This window comes from Harpia harpyja, chromosome 4, assembly GCF_026419915.1.
Source record: "Harpia harpyja isolate bHarHar1 chromosome 4, bHarHar1 primary haplotype, whole genome shotgun sequence".
Classification (NCBI taxonomy): domain Eukaryota; kingdom Metazoa; phylum Chordata; class Aves; order Accipitriformes; family Accipitridae; genus Harpia; species Harpia harpyja.
Window position 1 is genome coordinate 72588775 of NC_068943.1, and position 19868 is coordinate 72608642.

Sequence of the window (19868 nt, forward strand, 5' to 3'; positions counted from 1 at the left end):
AGGGAACCACATAATTGACAGAACTGCTGATAAATTCTTCATGGTTCAGATGTAAAATGTGTCTAATAGGACTGTATATGGATTTAACTTTACTCAGTATTTTCACTAACAGCTTGGATAATGAAGGATAAAAAACCCTTACAAAGCATGAAGAACAGTATCAGTTTGGAGGAGTTACAGTCTGGAGGACAAAAAAAATCCAATTTATCCAGACCATTCGGAAATACAGAATGGCCAGAAATCCTAAGACAAGATTCTGTAACAACAGTTACTGCGCACCACAAGGACCAATCACACACACATATATATTATGTGGAGAACTTCCTGGACCGAAAGACTGCACAGAAACATTAGTGGATTATCTATTTCATTTGGTGGTCTGCCTATAGGTCATAGTATGATGCTGTTGCAAACAAGGTAATTTCATTCTCTGCTTTACGTAACACACAAGACATAATTATTCTGCTTTGTTTGACATCCCATTAGGGGGAAAAAAAAAATAACGTGCGAAACAATGACAAGCAGAATACTCAAAACTGACTAATAAATTCAGCAGTATTGACTGCCGTATTGGGCAGCATTCCTTTCCACTTCAACTATCTAAAACTATATTTAACAATAGTCAGAAGAGGCTTTTATGTAAATTGTTAATACAAATTCTACAGTAGCCAGAAGTCCAGTCAGGGTAACCAAGCTGAGTTATTGTAACATGTAAATAAATCCACTCCTCACCAAGGACAATGATGAAGTCATCTAAGTGAGTTTCACTGATCCCTAAGCAATGTATCTCACACTCATTTTTAAAAAAAAAGATGGATGCTTCCATTTACTTAAACTACCTCCCAACATATTAGCCATCTTTAAATATACCCCATTTAATATACTTCTCTTTCCTGAATGTATGAATAGAAGAAACAAGAGCAAACAGAAGCACATTTACCGCAAATACAAATAAAATGCAAGGTTTGGATGCTTTTGAAATAATCTATTTCATAATCAACATTTAAACTAGATTCATAGAATAGAACTTGATATTAGATGCAAACCAGGTATTAGTATTAAAGCCAAATTTTACCAGTACAGTACCTTTGGGTTTTGGTGGCACCGGACCAAGAAATCCAATATTATCGTAAAAATTATGAATAGCGCTGGGATTAAAATGTGGTCCTAAAACCAAAACAAACAAACAAAAAGAAAGTGTAGCAGTTTTAAAGATAAACTTGAATAGGAAAGCCTATCAGGTATTGACAGTGATTCTGAAACAGTACTGTTATTCACTTATCACCTTTTATATCAAGGTGTCAATACTGACCCAAGTGAGATATTAAAGATGTCAACAATACACGTGAAGAAACTTACTGCCCAAAATATGCAATATAAAGTCAGTAACAGAATCCAGCAGACCAAACTCCTTAAATATTTTTCTGTCACTCAAATATTTAACAGCATTTTATTAGTAAATTTTACCTGAGACTTTTTCTAAATTGTAACTATACTGAAAGAGATGTGCTATCTACTATGCAGTGTATTATATATGCTTAGATTTAATACTTTGAGGAACTCTTAACTCCAACTTACTGTAACAAACAGATATAAAATCACATGCAATTTGAATATTCTATTTAAGGTCAAGTTTTTAGTGCAGCATTACATTCAGTACACCTGTCTACTTTCTCCTTATCTGCAGGTATATTGTCTGAAGAACCTCCACAGCTCAAGACTGAACCGATCTAACAGCTTGCTGCTGCTAAAAGTGGAAAGCATTAGTCCCTTCCCTCTCACTATCTCAGTTCTCCCTTTCCGTGCCTCTCCCTCACATCAGCTGCAGCAAGCTTTTCCAGCAATGCAACATTTTTTGCTTGGCTAGTGAGCAGCATCAGCTCTGCAAAGGGTCTAAAAAGCTAATACAGAGCCGAAGCACAGTAAGTGGCAAGAGAGGGAAGCAGGAAGAGAGGGGGACCTCTTGTTGGCAGCTCTTGAATTGACTCAGCTGTCTTGTAATTTCGCCCTCATGACCAAAGGCTGTGTCCCTGCAGACAAGGAAAGCGGAAGGAGGAGAGCACACTGGAAGTTACAGCTGTACTTTGTATTTGCTAACTTGAGAGGCTGAATACAAGACAGAAGAAGTGGAAGACAAGAGAGAGAGATGGACACATATGTATGGCTGTATCATTTAGAAAACTTCTCCTCCCTCTTCTTTGATACTCAAATAACCAGATTTCCACCCCCCCCCCCCCCCCCGCATTTATTAAATAAATGGCATCACAAGTTTCTCTCTTCTGAGCCAAGTAAGAGATAGGAATGACTGTGGGATTAGGAAAATCATAAAGCCAACAAAACCAACAGGCTTAGAAGACAATTACTCCCATGGTTTCACTCAAACTAATGTGATGATTTTGCAAATAGTGTCTATACTCATCATTTATAAACACAGACACTTTTGATACATGCAGACAGTGAAAGAAGAAAGGAAAAAAAAAATCAACATTTACAGTTGCTGATGTACTAAGGCATACTGTACCTCTTGCTTGAAACAGATCAATCTCTTTGGTTAGGCAATCTATGTCTATCTGCAGCTGTCTGTTACAACTTCTTAACTGTTGCATTTCTTCCAGCTGAAAAAATAAATCTGCCTGTTAGGCCAAATTTTCCCATTTTATTATCAGTTATCATTCACGTATAGGTAGACAGCATTTAGTTATTTCAGAAGTGAAGATAAAAGAATCTTCCTTATAATGACCTTTCTTTTAATGCAAGCATAATCTTAGAAAAAGCTTTCAGACCCACTGAATTCTTGTCTCTCATCAGACTTCAGAGCTGACTGAACAACTCCAGATTGTGATCAGGACACAGCCAATGGTCCACCAGATCAATGGCTGATCTTCTGGCACTGAAAACTGGTGCATTAATCAGTTTCTCTGAGATTGGTATATGCATGAAGACCAAAAAATACTTTGTGTGGAAAGCAGTATGAGTATTAAACTGTAGTCTGAAAAGTTAAGTGATCATACCTTTAAGAATATCCCGGAAGACTACCAGGTCAAGCCTTTTGTGACTGCCTTTAAAAGCAACACTTCACAAAGCAATTAGTGAACGGAAAGGTTGTGGTTAACTAACACATATTTAGTCTTTACTCTAAACTACACTATTTACTAGTTTAATTCTAGCTATACTGTCTGTCACTAGTATATTGTCAATATATGAGCAACTGTTCCTTTAATTTATTGTGACAGACCACACTTGTGGTTTACGTTTATAGCCTACAAACATTTCAACTTACTGATGGAATTTGGGAAACAGAATTCGATCTTTTCAGGCGCCTTCGTGTTAGATTATTCTCCATTTCATTGACCTCTGATTTTAGTTTATCCAACTTTTTCTTTTGAATCTCAAGTTCTCGTTGAAGTCGCTCCATCCTGGCCTTCTGATGTACCAGTAAAGCTGCAATACATAAAGTCCCATTTTATCTACTTTATTATCCTTCACATGGTGACATCAGATAAAGATGAAAGTTAGTATTCTTTTGGGAAAATACAGACAAAAAACATTGCTACAGATGGCTTTTCCATTCTCCTCACAAGAAAACCTCTGCTGTAAGACAGAAAGTGTTGTATTTTCGAAAACAGCACAAATCAATTACAGACAACAAGCAAATACAATGAGAAAGTCATACCACCTAACAGATGACCCTGCAAAATTTAGTTGTAATCTGTAAAAATCTTTTTCAAGAACCCAACCAATCTACAAGAATGACTAACAGAAACCAACAACAAACATTTCCTTGTATTGTACTCAGCCCAACCACTGCAAAACAGGTAGTATGAAGAGGACTTCAGACAGACAGCTGCAATACAGAGTACTATATGTGCCAGGTAAGCATCAAGATTTTGATTTTTATTGCTATTTGGATTGGAACATAATCCAGTGTTCTTGTCATAGCAGGAGACACCACATGAAACTAAAACAGGAAGTACTACAAGCAATACTGCTGGCAAACATCAGTTATATTTATCACAGAGGCTGGATTGTATACCATTTTATTCCTTAACTATGGTGCAGAACCATTAGCTCAGCTTCTAATTTCTAACACTGCTTACTATCTGTAAAGAAAATGGCATGAGGAGACCCAATTTAGAAACTACGAAGTTAGCTTTAAAAAGCAGAAGACGCAATCAAATTCATACAATTAAGGAGTTTATTTCATTAAAGGTAGGTATACTATCAAATATCACCACATGAGCAGATAACACTGCTCAAAGCAATAATCACCTTCTATAAAAATGAAAAAGTATTTCATTAAACAAACCCAACAATCATTTCAACTTCTGCACAGCCATTCATTCATCCATTAAATTACTAATTCATATAAACCAGGATCAGTTTAACAGACTATGGATACCCTTATAGCACTGTGGAAATAATAAAAAAGTAGCAATAACAAGGTGTTTTAAAAAGATTGAATTTGCCTCACAAAGTGTTTAAGCAAAACTCCGGCTGGAACATCATGTTTAATTCGCCACGATTTCTTCAGGTACCAAAAAATTAGCAGCACTCAGATTTGGTTGGTTAGGTTTTCCCAAGTAGCAGCAGAGTTAAAAATAGCAAAAAACCAAGATGCAACTTTCCATATCTTCAGCAAGCGGAACTGCCCTCTGCTGCAATTCCTGCCTGTTCATTCATTCACGCATCACATTTTGTCTTCCAGACATTCTCAAAAGGAGGAACCATGCCAAACTATTTTTGTACAGTGTTACAGAACTGCAAGGCCTTACTGAGATTCAGCCTAGGCTTTTGAGCCACCTGTGTTCAAAAGATACTGAAAAGACAAAGCTGCTTGAGCTTCTGCTTGGTTTTGTTCGATTTAGAGATGTTTGCATAAATAGGCACCTTTATTTAGGGTAGCCACTAGTCACACTATAGTTAAAGTTGCAGCTGTGCTCATATGTAATATAAAACCATAGTAACTGAAATCCCAAGATAAAGATTTTTGTTGAAGACTTGGAATCATCAGGTAAGTAGTCTCAAAAGACAGCCTCCCCTCTTGAAAAGCCTTTTAGACACAGCTGAAGGAACTTTTTCCCATTTACAAACTCCAGGAGTTACAAACGTAGCTGCAACTATAAAGAAAGGAAATCAAAGACTACTTTGCCTCTACTCTTGGAGGAAGAGTACAACCCCTTTTTCCTTCTACACTTTGTTTCCAATTTTAGATAGTCTCTTCAATTTTCATTGCCTTGGTATTACTGCTGAGGCAACTCTTTGGAGCCCAGATTATTGGTACTTGACCTGCAGCAACACAGCTGTGCTCTACCAACCAGACTCAGAACTCCTCAGACCTGTCAAACTTACGGATGCAGGCTGCTGGTGAGCAGCCAGTACGCTGGACATGGTAAGCAAGAAAAAGGGTTACCAGAGTATCTCCAGCACACATGGCATGGCATGGACTCAAGCGTAAGACTATGAGCAAGACTCTATCTCTGGAGGATTTTGCCCTGCCACCTCCTCCCCTCCCCTTTTTTTTTAAGCTACTCTTATAAAGGGAAAAAACCCCACAACTTCTCATTTCAATGTTCTCCCACTTCTGTGGTTTAGAAATTAAGCAGTCATCATAGAACCGCACAGGGAGCAGAAGGCACTGATGGATGCCCACAGCACTATTACATGCTCTTCATTTTCACATCACTTTCCAGACACGATCCAATTTATTCTCCTAGCAGCTTTGTGACTACTTTACCATTTTAAAATCTGTTGGGATTCGAAATTGTAAACACACTCATTACAAAATTACCTTTACGATTAAAGAAGAAGAATCACTTGATATTGCTATGCTAAACTTCTACTATTAAAAATAACTTGGATAAGGGACTGGCAAGACATAGGTTTAAGTGGTGGCTTTCACATAAAATTTGGTAATTTTGCTTAAATACGAATTTGGCAGCTGCAGGAAAAAAATGGGGTTGGGAAGACAAAATGTCCCCATATCCCACTGCAGTATTTATTAATGGAAAACAGCAATTTAAGTATTCAGCTCCCTCTAGTGTTGATCAGAGCAACTGAAAACGTTAAGAAAAAACTGCAGTGCATCTCTGAATCTAATGCAATTCAGCTACTAGGCCTAGTTTACACTGTCTACAAGGAGACATTTAACGGTCTTTTTGATAATCCCGTGTTTCTTGCAGGAACAGGATTCCACCTATGCAGGCAGCACAGGCACACCCAAGCTTACTCTACATAGACTAACTTGGAGTACAAGCCAGAAAGCCTCAGGCTTGCACTTGTTTATCCAGACATTCTTAAAAAGAAGCTATTTACTGTATTCAGCCCAGCAAAAGAAGTACAAAGATTGCCCCCTTGACTCGTCATTATTGTACCACAACCAGAACAGATTTCATGTTCAACTTTTTAATTATGTGCAAACAGGGTACTATGCACATCCAATTTTTTCAACTTCTGCATGTTCACATTCAGCAGATTGGCAAGAACAGTACACTTCAACACTTTGGCAGATGCCACTGTTTCCTTTGACATTAAAAGTGCACATTTTCCATAAAAAGGCTGTAATCATTATAGTTACAAGGAGCATTAAAATCTGAAGGACAAAAGTTCACTTTTCCTTTCTTAGAGACCTACTCAAACAGGTACTGAATATACTTGTAAATTTGAAAATGTATGCATAATTGTTTTCTCAAAGCCTCTGTGAATCTCAGTTTTAAACAATTACTGCTTTAGAGAATCTTCTGTTATTATAAGTGTTTCTAAGAAAAAAGCTAATGTGGGAACACAATGATTTCACCCTATTCTACAGACCTATGAATTTCTGAAATTTCTTATTTTGCCAAGTATGGTGGTAAGGGGAATTCTGGCAACGCAATTACTCTGTGGCAGTAGGTTCATGAAATTCTCAGGACACACTTAATGTTTGTGCACATTTTCAAAATCTGTATTTGAAGCTGCACAAAATTAAGTCATTTAATATGCATTTAATATGCAATTTCAACAGTTCAGATTGGTTTTTTTTATTCTCCTTTTCCAACATTCTTGCCATTTTATTTCTTAAAAAGAGCGTCACTCAAGTGGGTGCTGATATACAGAGCCAAATGTAAGGCTGTATTTTTTTCTTAAATCACATGATGTAATGGGCTTAAGGCCTCTTGGAGCATGGGGCACAGCTGTATCTCATTCAAGTCTTTATTTTTAAAGATCTACAAGGACTGGTTAGGATTTTAAGAAATGTTTCCTGCAGCTTTTCTTCTTTTTGAAATTTTAAAAGTCTCCAAGAAACCAAAGCAAGGACTGTGCAAAATGTCAAGTTACTAAACTTGTTTATCAATTAACATATTTACATTAAAAACATAGTGGCAAGAATTGCTAAGTAGACATCCACATACATACCTATAGTTGGTACCAATGACTAACTCTACACATACCATCCCCTCCCCAAGAAAATATGAAAAAGTCACAGTCAAAAGCCAAGTAGTATTGAACTAAGGGACTTGAGCTCCCTAGTATGAAAACATCAACTTAAAGATTTTGTTACACAATTATGTATTTTCTTGATAGGATGCCTGCCCATTATACAGATGGAAAGCTATATACAGAATGAGCAACTATTAAATAATTATTTAGCCTCACTAAATAATATTCATATTCAACATATGACTGCATGCATAGTGAATGTATATCACAAAAACATTCCTGAGTACAGAATTTTCAGTTTCTAACAGGATTTCACTGTTTTTCATCCATAATACACTTTATACTAAAGTAATAAATTGAAATCTCAGGTAATTGCTTCATATTAATAAAACTAATTATATTATAAATTGAAATCACTGCTAAGTAATGGGAACTGATACGCCTGTACACACAGAGAACTGATACTAAATAGATTAGCATAAAAACGCATCCTCTTTTGGCTGTCCTTTTGGGCATGCACCTAGCATTGCTTTTCTCACAGCATCATTAATTCTTATTGACTTCAGTAGTGGATGAGTGCTCTCAACATTTCCACAAGCAAGTCCGCAGTATCACAAACTGGAATCCCAGAAAACGAGAAACATTAATTAGCAACCACTTCTGAAAAGTCTGGTGACAGAGTTTCTTAGCATCACAAAGTCAGTGGCGGAGACATAACCTAGCATTCCAGGGTAACTACACTGATTTTATCTGAGCAGTATCCTACTCCTTTTCACATCATATAACCTCCAGTTCTGGCAGCAAACAAGACAGAAATCTGTGGCAGCCTTCTATTACCCACTGCAACTTACTTGGGAGGAAAACCAGAAATCTAATCATGAAAGAGACTGGAGTGCCTACACGCACCATAATTAAAGGAAGCAAAGTTTCTTAGGTGGCAGGCAGCAGCATTTGCAGATAGGTCCAACACACCTTCTATTCTCCTGGGTTGGACCACGCATATGAATTTAATTCACTGGAACAAAGAAAAGGAAATCTCCTTTGCCACTGTCACCCCTGACACTTTGACACTGACACCAAAGCAACTCCACCTTCCACATTCCTTCTACCCCAAGCCAGATTCAGTTCTCCCTGCCAAGATAAGGAACATTCTGGGCAGAAACGGAAAAGCTGATGAAAATACATTTTTCTCTAATTGTGGCCAGAGAAACTACTCATCTGTTCTGGCTACAATTAAAATGAGACAAGCACCTAGAATGAAAGGGTTTTTTTGCACAGTCTGGCTAAGTTATAAGCAGCTTAGAACATGGCCTCACAGCAGAAAGCATCAAGTAACTCAAATCCCTTTTAGTATGTAACAGGAAAAAAACCCCACCTCTAAATAAAAGATTCAAGTTTAAAAGCAATAGTTCAGACTTCTAGATATCGCGATCATACAAGTAAGTCTATCACACACTTCTCAACTTTCCGAAGATTAAAGAACAAAAGTTTAAAAAATACTGCACTTGTTGCAGCAGAAATGGAGCAACACATGCCAGAAATCCCAAACACTTCTGAATGTGAAGAACTTCACAAGCCTGAGTGTGCTTTATATGAACTAGTGAAGGACACAGAAAGCTGGTGCTTCCCTCAGGTCCCTAAAGCTGCACCAGCCCACATTATGCATCTACACTTCATCTAAAAACTGCATCTATGTTGGCTTCAAGAACAACTGCACTCCACAGCAGGCATGAGCCAGTCAATGCTTTTGAATTCTAGGCTGCATAGCAGAAATGGGCATCTCAAGCTTGCATCAGCTTTATAAACTGGATGCTGATACCTGCAGCCTGTGGAGATTCTGGAGGCAGTCAGGTTACACTAGCCATCACTACCAGGGGTACAAGAGATGAAGAGCTAGACGTAGTAAAGGTCAATCCCATCAGAGAGGCAGAACAGGAAAAAGGGACACCCTTCCCCAACAAGTACCTAAAACGCAGAATACTTGGGAAGCAACTTCATGATCTAGAAGAGTATTTAGAGCCTAAGGACAAGATTTCGACTGCTTAATTTCTGGATATCTTAAGTCTTCTAGGCCTAAAACAGCCATCCAAGTCTCCCTTCAGAGTAAGGAAAGGGAATAGCACTTCTGGATGGCAATTTGTTTTGCTTATCTACAGATGAATCATTTTCTGAAGTTCTTTAACTCTTTATTAATTGTAAAAGACAGTCTAGGATGGTTAGTTTTTTTTTGCTTTGACACCTAACCTTTAGACACTTGAGTTAAGATGGATTATTCTCTCACCAAAGATATTACATCCAGAAGTAGTGCGCAAACTATCATCAGTTTTTGATTTACTTCATTACTATAGTACTCCAGATGCAGACCAGGCTTCCAGTGTCCTGATCATTGTACTTACTTACACAAAACAAAATGGCTAAATTAATCTGAAGAACATTTAGAGTGGTCATAGAACAAGCCAGTTTTTTAATGCTGAATTGTTTGCTAAGTCCAAAGAGGACCAATGAGCTCAAAGAGAAATTATTTTGACAACCTATCTTAAATATCCTAAGACTCATTCAACAACTTTATACAAAAAGTCCACAGGAGGGCTAATAAACCATCAAGTTGGTAATAAAAGCATGCAAAAACATGAAAACAGAAGAAAAAGATTAATAGGTTGGGTTGCCATATCACGTATTTTAAGTTTTACCCTCCCATCACCACTGATCCTTTAAAATAGCTTTCTTTGGTGTGGTGTTCCTTCTCACATTTTATAACAGAAGTATCAAGACTTTAAGCATTTTATTGTCAGGCACACATTAGGAAACATGGAGGCCAATACTTCGTCCCACTAATTGCTTTTGAAGTCTGCTTTTCTTCCGTCTTACATACACTTTCAAAAAGAAAAAAATGGGAACATTATCCAATAGAAACAGTTTCTCAATTAATTCAAAGATCTGCCAGTAGACTTGTAACTTTAAATCATTAGGACAAATTGAACAAACTAGATGTTTCAGAACAACAGAAAAATGAAGATGCTACAAGTCCACTTCATTAAACAGGCAACATATCTACTTAAGACAAACAGAAGAATTATCTCCAAGTATTCAGTTACATGTCTTCACCATAAAAAGAAATCTATGATTTGCTTATAAAGCTTTTTTATTTATTTAGGAAATGCTCATGAATGCTAAAGTTGAAGATACTGTATTAACATCACAAAGGTTATCAACTGTTTCCTGTTCTGTAATCTACATACTGAATTGACAACCTGGTTGAAATCTCTACTGTTTATATTAAGAATATTACCTTGCGTGTAGGCAGCATCATCAGATCCCATACTCAATTTCCGTGCATCACTGATCCTATCCACATGTGCTAAAACAGGGTCAGTAAGATGCTGGATACCCTCTGGTTCAACATAGTGATCAGGAAGATTTAGAAGGTTTGTAGGTTCAAAGGTTGGGGACACTACCCCTGGGGAAACTGCAGGGGGCTTATTTGGAGAAACTGTAATTTTAAAAGTATATTTTGTGTTAGGCTGCGTAACCACCACTCGAGGAGAGGTTGCAGTGGTGCTGTTGCCCACTGCTCGACTCTTGGGTGGATGGTGATGAATAAATGCAGGACCCATGCTTACTTGACCAGACATATTCCTAGAAGTGGCAGAAACTCCAGGATTTGTCGATATGAAAAGCGTGGGCTGGTTCCGCACAACTTGATCATCTCCTGTTGTGGCATTTGCTGAAATGTAGACCTTGGGCTGACCGCGTGTGATCACTTCATCAGTATTTGGAGGACTGGCCGATATGTAAACAGTGGGTTGACTTCTACTTAATGTCTGGCTGTTGAGGGAAGAGGGAGTAGTGGAGGTGCGAGGGCCAGTTGAACGCAACTTAGAAGAACTGTTTCTTTGTGGTGGTTCAAGTTTGATTTCAATTTGGTTTTTGCGAGGTCCTGTGGAAATATTCTGAATGTTGTATTGGCTATGAGAAGAGGATTGTGAGCTACCAGATGAATGAATCATAGGTGCTTGTGGAGTAGTAGGAGAACTGATAGGCATATAGACATGAGAAGTCTGGTGGCCTTGATGATTTGGCTGCGTTGAGTGTTGCGATGAGGTATGTGGCGTAGTACTGGATGTAGGAAGAGTAGTCCAGGGACTTGGCTGCGAAGGCTGGTAGACTTGCTGAGGGTGCATGGGATTAAACTGAGATGCCCAGCCTGGCTGCTGCTGTGTCTGTCGAGTGGTACCACTAGGAGCTGTGATGTAAGGCCTAATATAGATAGAATTTCCCTGTGGACTGTTAAGTACAGGAGGAGGTACACCATGTATGTGCAAAGAAGTAGGGGTATTGCGACCAGGCTGAATATTTGGGGCTAAAGTTACCATAATGGGGTTGAATCTGGGTGTTTGTTGAGACAAGTTAGATACTCCTTTGCCGCCTAGGTGAAATCCAAGATGCTGCCCTGGATTAGAAGTACTAACTGTATTAGCCATCCCAAAGACATTAAATCCTTGTGGAACCTGTGCAGGTGCTGTCTGTGGTTCCTGCTGAAACAGTTCATTGTTGGACTGACTGGTTTGAAGGTGTCCATCACTAACGCTGTGAGCTAGAGTCCTACTTCCATTCATTCTACTTCCTTCTCTTCCATGGTGATACACGTTCTGTGACTGCAAATCCAAATTAAGAGATGTCATGTGATTTCGTAGTCCAGGAATCCCAGAATCATCCGAAAAACCTAGGTCTCCTTCACCGTAGAGATACTTTGTGCTCTCCTGAGAGAGAACTGCACAACAGGCATCCAAATTATTGTTATTCTATAAAAGACAGATGAAAGTTTGACATTACTGATAAAATACCATCACAGTTAGATATATATGCATCCAATCATCATAGAAAAATTAATGTAGCATCAAACAGAAAGCTTTAGGTGGTTGGCTAGCATAGCTGCTACACATGCACAAGGGGCTCGCATGTGAAGCTTACTATCTTGAGAACAGTGACTCGGTCACTGGCACTGAGGGTGGAGGTCTGCATTGCTGCTGAAGCAATGACAGGGAGATCTTGGACCTTGACAAGCTAACACCATACAGTATGATACACCTTGGATGAATATTTTTTGCTATTCCTTCTCAATTTCAGAACAATCTTCAAGCAATGACCAAGTCTCTGGCTTAAGGGGGAAATGACAGAAGGAATGGATTCACAGCACCTGCATATTACTGGTTAATAACTTAAAAACAAAAATCAAAATACACATTTATTTTAAATCTTTTCCCAAACATTTCAATACCAGTTATGTATTACCTCCTGCTGAAAATGGAAAGTGAATCTTACTGCAGAGGAGAAATATGCCAACCCAAGGAGTTGTACATGACTTCAGAAGACATGTAAAAATTCAGTTTATACAAATACAGCAGGATTACTCTTTTGCAAGATGAAACTATTAATGGAAAACGCAGGGGACATTTGTATTTTCATTTTAAACCACTGCTTGCAAAGCTTTTAAATACTTATAATTGTACAAAGTTACTTTATAAAACCTGTAATAGGATGACTTAGAACAAAACCCACAACCTAGCTAATTTGCTTTTTAAGAACATTTCAGAAGTGAACTGCTAATACCTCTTCTCTTTTTCCACGTTTAGTAACATTGTACTCTGATCTTCCCAATTTGGTTTCCTACATAAAGATTTTTGGAAAAGAGCGAACATGCATCAGTGGCATAATTTCTTAATATTATGCTCTGTCCGTACCACTTTCCTTAGAGAACTACACCCCCTCCCCCACCCCAAGAAATAACGGTTAATACTTTCAGCCAGAAGAGCACCTATGGAGGCCCAGATGTTATTAAAACTAAATAGGTGTCAAATTCATCCAGCACACAGAAACAGTTACTAGAAAAAATGCATATGATCAAGGAAAAAAAAATTCATATGCCAAGTAGTAACATTATCAGTTAGCTGAAGAGCAACACAAGCAAGATAAAATGATCCATGCTACATGCTTTGTGTCAAGTTATTTTTGTTAAACTAGCAGACAGTAGTTCTCATCCTTCAACCAGGATGAGGGGTCATAGTGTTGTGCAGACATAGCAAGACTGTCTCTACTTTACAGATTTACGAAAGAAAAAAGAAAGAAGAAAAAAGGACGGACATAACAGAAGTGGGAGAGGGACAACAAGGCTGAACTCCACCCACAAAACCAAAACTATGTGCTCACACAGGTCAGATGCAGTTCTGAATTCTTAAAAAAAAAAAAATCATCCCCCACAAAAACCCAGCCACAAAACCTTTTAAAATAACAGATTCCCTAAAGGCTATCTAACAGCCAGCTGTATATAAGGATTGTTGCAGAAAAGTCTTGAGAGATATGAAAATGGGTCAAATCGATGGTATGCATATCAGCTCTAGTTTGGAATAAGCACCAGAGGACAAAGTAATCAAATGAAGTTAGTAGCGAAGAAAGGAATCACACACAGACAGAACAGTGGGTAAGAAGGTAAGAACAATAGCTTTGTATTTGTTGCAAGGGAGAAAAGGGAGCCCGAAAAGGGAAAAAGATAGGATGCCACAGAAAAACAAGCTAGAAAGATCTTAAAGGCAGATTTTGCATGAACTTAAGTGAATTAAAATTATTAACAAAGGCCAAAAATACCAAACCAAAAAGGAACAGGCCAAGCTTGCAAGGCCCTTACATTCAGCTTGAATGCATTTCTTTGGACAATTTTTTTTTCTTTTTTAAGACTGCATCCAATCAATTCCAAAATTTCAGAGACGTCAATGAGCAAATTGGAGAACTCAAAGGGGAAACGGGGGCACATGGAACCCCTGGCATCTTCTGGCTGGCAGAGGCAGAGTTTCAACCGCTTCTAGCTCTTTATAGATCAGAGAACCGGTTGATGGCAGAACTGAGCATATTCCAGCAAAACAATACCCCTCATCTTAGCTCTGCCCATGTCCCAACTGAGTTTAAAATGTTGGCACCCTGAAAGAGAAAGAAAAAAAAAGAAAGAATAAGAATGTTGGAGGGAAACGAGGAAGCAAGGAGAGGACACAGACTTGAGGAGCAGGTAGTTATAGAATGCTCCAGACACAAAAAAGAACAAAAGGAGACAATGTCCACAGACTGAGGACACTGCAGTGACTCCTTTAAATGAGTAGAAGGGGAGAGCTGAATGCGGAAGGCTTGTTGGGGATAATGGAGGGATGCAAAACTTTTCAGAAACATTCAGTGTTGTCAGCCCAAGAAAGCAATAAAACTTTTTATTCCCTAGATTACATAGGTTTAAATTTCATCCTATTAGATTTTTGGTGGTCCTCTGTTTTTAGTATACTAGATATTGTTTAGATATTTCAACAGTGGGCTATTCACCTCAAGACATTTGCATACTCTGTTTATCCTTAAGTTTTTCATTATAAGCATATCAGGCTATCAACCTTCCTTTAAAAAAAAAGCTGAAAGTGTTTGGCTAAAAAAATTCAGAGGACAACTGAAATATCTGTAAAGTTTTCCTGCACAATTCATAGCGATCTGAAGAAACTTTTTTTGTTATAGAAGCCTCTTGTCAATATCATTATAAACTGCATAACTGCTTAAACTCTTTCAGGTTCTCTCCTGGGATATCTTATACATCCTGGTTTAAAAAAGGAAACTTCACCCTGACACATGATGCCTGCATATTATGTATTGTGGGGGCAAGGCGAATGCACCATTTCTTATACCCAATAAAGTCCTTAAGTACTTATCTCTAACCTAAATCATAGTTACCGTGTTTGTCGGAAATTCCTTCCACTATGCTCAACTACAGGAAGGCAGAACTCAGGATTCAGACACCGCTCCAGCAGTATTGCAAATACATGCAGAAGTACTCTCAAATTCTGCTTTCCAGTCTTTACCACCAGTCCAAGTACAAAATTTGTTGGTTTAAAGAGGTCATGTTAGGCTTCTTTTTAAACAAAAAACCCAAAACAACAACAAAAAGCCACCACCCAAAAACCAGCCCCACAAAAAAACCCACAAAACTCCCCACTATCTCAGAGAAGTAGCAGAGCTAGAAGCTAACTGATGCAGAGAAACCAGAGCTCATGAAAATTTCAAAGAACCACCAACATGATAGGATTTTTCTGGCAAGTCTTAGAAGCTCTCAGTTAACAACAAAAAAGGTAGCCTTCTAGTGTAATGAATTAGTGTAATAATATTGCACATATAGAACATTAATTACCCTACAGAATTTTTGAAAAAACCTCTTATGAAAGCTGACCTAAAATACTCCCTCATCTAAACCCTTCTCCCATATCTCTGTCAAAGTATGCGATGTACAGTATCTTTTCTTCACAGTTATAATGCTCTTTATTAAATAATAAAAAAAAATCCACTGTATTCAATGTTATGAAGACTGCTGAGTCTCTCAAGAGCCAAGCACTAGCCTTTAAATTTATCAAGAATTACATTCAAAAGGGGATTACTGATGCATTCACTCTGGCAAGTCCATTGACCTGCTCAACAAGCAGTTCTCGTGTTTGAAGAACAAAACGGTACTTGTAGTATAAGAATTAGATTAGTCCTACCAAGAACCAATATAAAAATGGTAGTGTACAATCCTGAGAACAAATACTGGCAGTTTATATCCGGTTCCGTTCCCTCTTCAGCTAAATAATTAGAAAGAAAGGGTTGCGGAAAGCTTGAAGTCTCATGAGCCCTGAGCAGAATTTTGCCCTCTTGCAAATCAAAAACAATTCTCAAGAGCTGCACTTTTCACAGCTTCTTATTCTAGTAAAAATGGAGAGTCATGATAAAGTCTTGAAAATATCAACATTAAATTGGCACAGTCACACACTTCTACTCCCAACAGTACAAACACTGTGTTTGAATGCATGTGTGTGTGACTACATACACATATGTAAGTATACACATATATGTATTTTATAAATAAAAATACATATAAAAAGCAAGACAAACAATTATGATTTAAAGAATGTTGAATCATAACCACAGATGTCCTAGCCATAGTCCAGAGACAGCTAGCTTCTGGGAAATCATGACCCATCTTTTTTCCAATCAAGCTGTATATACTGATCATCAGTATGAATATTCAGACAATCCTCTTATTATCCAGAGTACTCAAAGGTTGAATACCTTAGATAATGAAAAAAATCCAATCAGTATGGATGCTTTGGGATCACTGGAAAATGCAAAGCAAACATGTTTAAGCAGCATAGTTAAGTAAGTCTATCATCATTTGTTAACTCCAGGCATTCAGGTGTCCCTATGTCAGGCTTTGGATAGGCACATTAATTTACCTCCTGAAGTAACTAACATGATGTTATAGAGCAGAATTTGATATAAAATATGGGCACGTAAGTGTTCTGATAGTGGTAGTATAGAAAACAGATAGCTGGAGGTAGAAGTTGATGATACGGCAGTCCATAGCCTTAGCACTAACTACAGTACCAGACTCAAATGCTTTGTTACTTCCAAGCCCAAAAGAAATCCACAGATTAGCAGCATGGACTCCCACGCTACAACAAAACAAATGAAGCCAAAGCCCTGGGAAGCTCTGGGCAGAAGCAAACCAGTGTATCACACCCACTCAGGTCTAACATGGTGGATGCTAAGCTACAACCACTTAGTCCTGCCTTATGCAGGCTGACTCAGAAAACTTGGTATTGCCCGCATTATGCTCCTAGGCTCTCTGCTGCAGAAGATATGTAAGGCCACCAGCAGTGGCTCTGCAGGCCAAGGGAGCTGGGATTGGAAAGCAGTGGGGCCGACCTGCATGCAGGCAAGGGCCCACTAAATACCTTGAAGCCTGATGGAAACCAGGTAGCAAAGTTGCTTCTGGACCTGCCCTGATGCTCGAAGCAAAAAAACCCCCCACAAACCCCAAAAACAACAACAAAAAAACCCCACCAAACAAAAAAAACCCCCACAAAACCCAAACCCAACCAAACAAAAAAGCTGCATTTTTGTAGCACTGCCTTAAATTGTCCCTGCTGGACTGAAGTTGGCTTTGCATCCCTCCTTTTGCCACAGTTAGTTTTGGCTCTTGAGATGGCCAAAAGGCACGAGCATACTGATTGGTGAGACGATAGTCTCCATGCACACACTGATTTACAGGCTGGTTTACCTTGGGCCACCCCTTATTAGACATGGAAAAAGAGAGGCCAATTTAATACTTACCTTGCTGTGCAACAAAGAAATAGACTGTGTATATCTGTCTCACTCAAAAAGGAAAAAAGAAAGAAAAAAATCCGCTTTCAAAGGAGACACCCATACATAAAACTTAAAATAAGCAACACTGCTTACTCATACAGTCATTAACAGAACACTGACCTGTAACATACATCTGGATACAACACCTTCAGGTACCTCAGGAAACTTCTGTCGCAGGTCATGTAAAACCTGAATATCAATTTGCTGGCTTCCTTGGGCCATTCGTATATTGCCTGGTCAGGATTGTTTTTCAACAGGCAGTTTTAGGCCTTAGTAAAGGGAGTACTCATCTCTTCTGTCCCAGCATTTTCTGGAAGAGGAAGGAAAGCCTTAAGACACTGAAAGCAGGCACTTCTGATGTAACAAAACCCAATGAAAAACAACCCCAAACCCCAACACACACCCACCCACCTTCTTTCCAATTATGAAATATAAGTCTGTATTTTATGTCTGTATTTTTCCACGTGACATCTCTGGCTAACTAATTGTCCTTCACACACTCATAACCTTGAAAATGGCCCATTTATAGACACATCTCCTGATCAGTTTCCTTCTATCTTGGTTTTTATATTGACATTATAAAATATATTAAGAATAAAAAAATACTTGATTTATCAAAGCATTAAAATTCCTTGTTTTAAGAACAGCATTTTTACTTATTTAAAACACAAGTAAACACGAAGAAGTCCACATCAAAAACAGGAAGACAGTGTTCATTCAGCTTTTGAGTGCACTTACACCATTACCTTTACCATCACTGTTATTGTTTACTATCAGGATATTGTGGCTAGAAGTTCAGTGTTTCTAAGTTTCAGGATTTATTAGCAATAGTCTACTTGTTTTTCACCCAACATACTTAAGAAATATTCTGAGATTATGACTAGAAGGAAATAACCCTATAAGAACTCAGGTTTCTTCAACTAACTCTGTTTCTCCTTTGAAGGAAATTACGAAGAGTTATGAGTAAGATTATATCACAATCACCCAATCAACACATTTATACAAATTATCGCTCATGGCCATATGGTATTCATAGGCTTTTACCAAGAAGAGTTTCTAACAATTAAGTTTGGAAGAATGTACCTATGTGTTAGGCAATGGAATGGTATCTTCTTCATATAAACTAATATTACAAATAAATGTGACCATATGGTTTACAAAAAAACCCAAAGTAGTCAACTCCAACATTCATTTACCTCTTAAGTCAGCAAGTCTTATACAAACATCTCTATCAAGTTATTCACTTTCTCCTCCCCTCCTCTACCTGCTTTTCTTTTCTTTTTTCTTTGCCTCATATTCAACATGCACTATGACACCACGTACTGACTCACAGCAACCTCCAGCAGAGAGCTGCCTCCAGTACCAGGAGGCACCTCTATGTGCTGCTCCCTGGATCCTGTCAGCCCAAGTTCTTTCCCAACAATCCCACTGGCACACTCACTTTGTAAGTGAGCCTACATGCTTGTGTTTCTGTACTTCTATGCACTAAAAGGGGACTAGTGGCAAGTTAATTGGGGAGCATTAATCAGAATTTTCTAGAGCATTAACACCACTTGTGGTTCACATGTAACATAGTGCAACGCTACAACTTCTCTTGAGACCGAAAAGATGGAGGAAAACCTGCAAAGAATTGATGGAAAAGCACAAAGCACATAATTTTCAGCATGGATGATGAGACAGGCTTAATACTATTCCCAGACCACTGAACCACTATATTATGTACTAGTCCTGAACCACTCTATTGTAAGAATTTTTCAACTCCTATGTCTTCTCTGGTCTGAACTGATTACAATTACCAGTCAACAGGTAATTGGCTTGCACTAGAACACCTCCAATAATAGCTGAACATGAACTGAAAAGCAACACATTAACCAGTTCAACTTTCTGCCAACAATTTAATAGCTCTGAAGAAAGAAAGAAAAAACCAAAACAACCCAAAATACCTGTTACTCTGGACTCTCCATCTATACGCACTACACATGGGAAAAAACAGCTTGTCAGCTAATAAAATAGTGAAGACTGAAAGTCCTAAGAATATTCCAGTAAACATCTGCTCATTATTTTAGCCCCATAAATCCCAACTTCTCTGATATAATCACAATACATACTTAATTAAAAATACAAGCAAGAACAGAATTTTTTGTTGGAATATTCAGACATGTTTTGATAAAACACAGATCACAATCCTACGAACAGTTTTTAGTGTACATAACAGTACGATATTCCACTATTGAAAACAGCACCACAACTTC

General features: G+C 38.2%; 1 protein-coding gene across 2 annotated transcripts in view; it reads right to left on the reverse strand.

The window, feature by feature from the left end:
* The window catches only part of TAB2 (TGF-beta activated kinase 1 (MAP3K7) binding protein 2), a 68866-nt gene that overhangs the window by 3106 nt on the left and 45892 nt on the right, over positions 1–19868 (reverse strand). Inside the window, exons 2-7 of one of the 2 annotated variants that reach the window (XM_052784765.1) lie at positions 17737–17926; positions 14099–14388; positions 10706–12218; positions 3281–3441; positions 2522–2615; positions 1087–1167 (exon numbers count right to left, since the gene is read on the reverse strand). In XM_052784765.1, the coding sequence (XP_052640725.1) occupies positions 1087–1167; positions 2522–2615; positions 3281–3441; positions 10706–12218; positions 14099–14224 (1975 nt within the window). In that variant the 5' untranslated portion in view covers positions 14225–14388; positions 17737–17926. The remainder of the gene's footprint in view (positions 1–1086; positions 1168–2521; positions 2616–3280; positions 3442–10705; positions 12219–14098; positions 14389–17736; positions 17927–19868) is intronic. The other variant, XM_052784766.1, reaches the window with a different exon arrangement.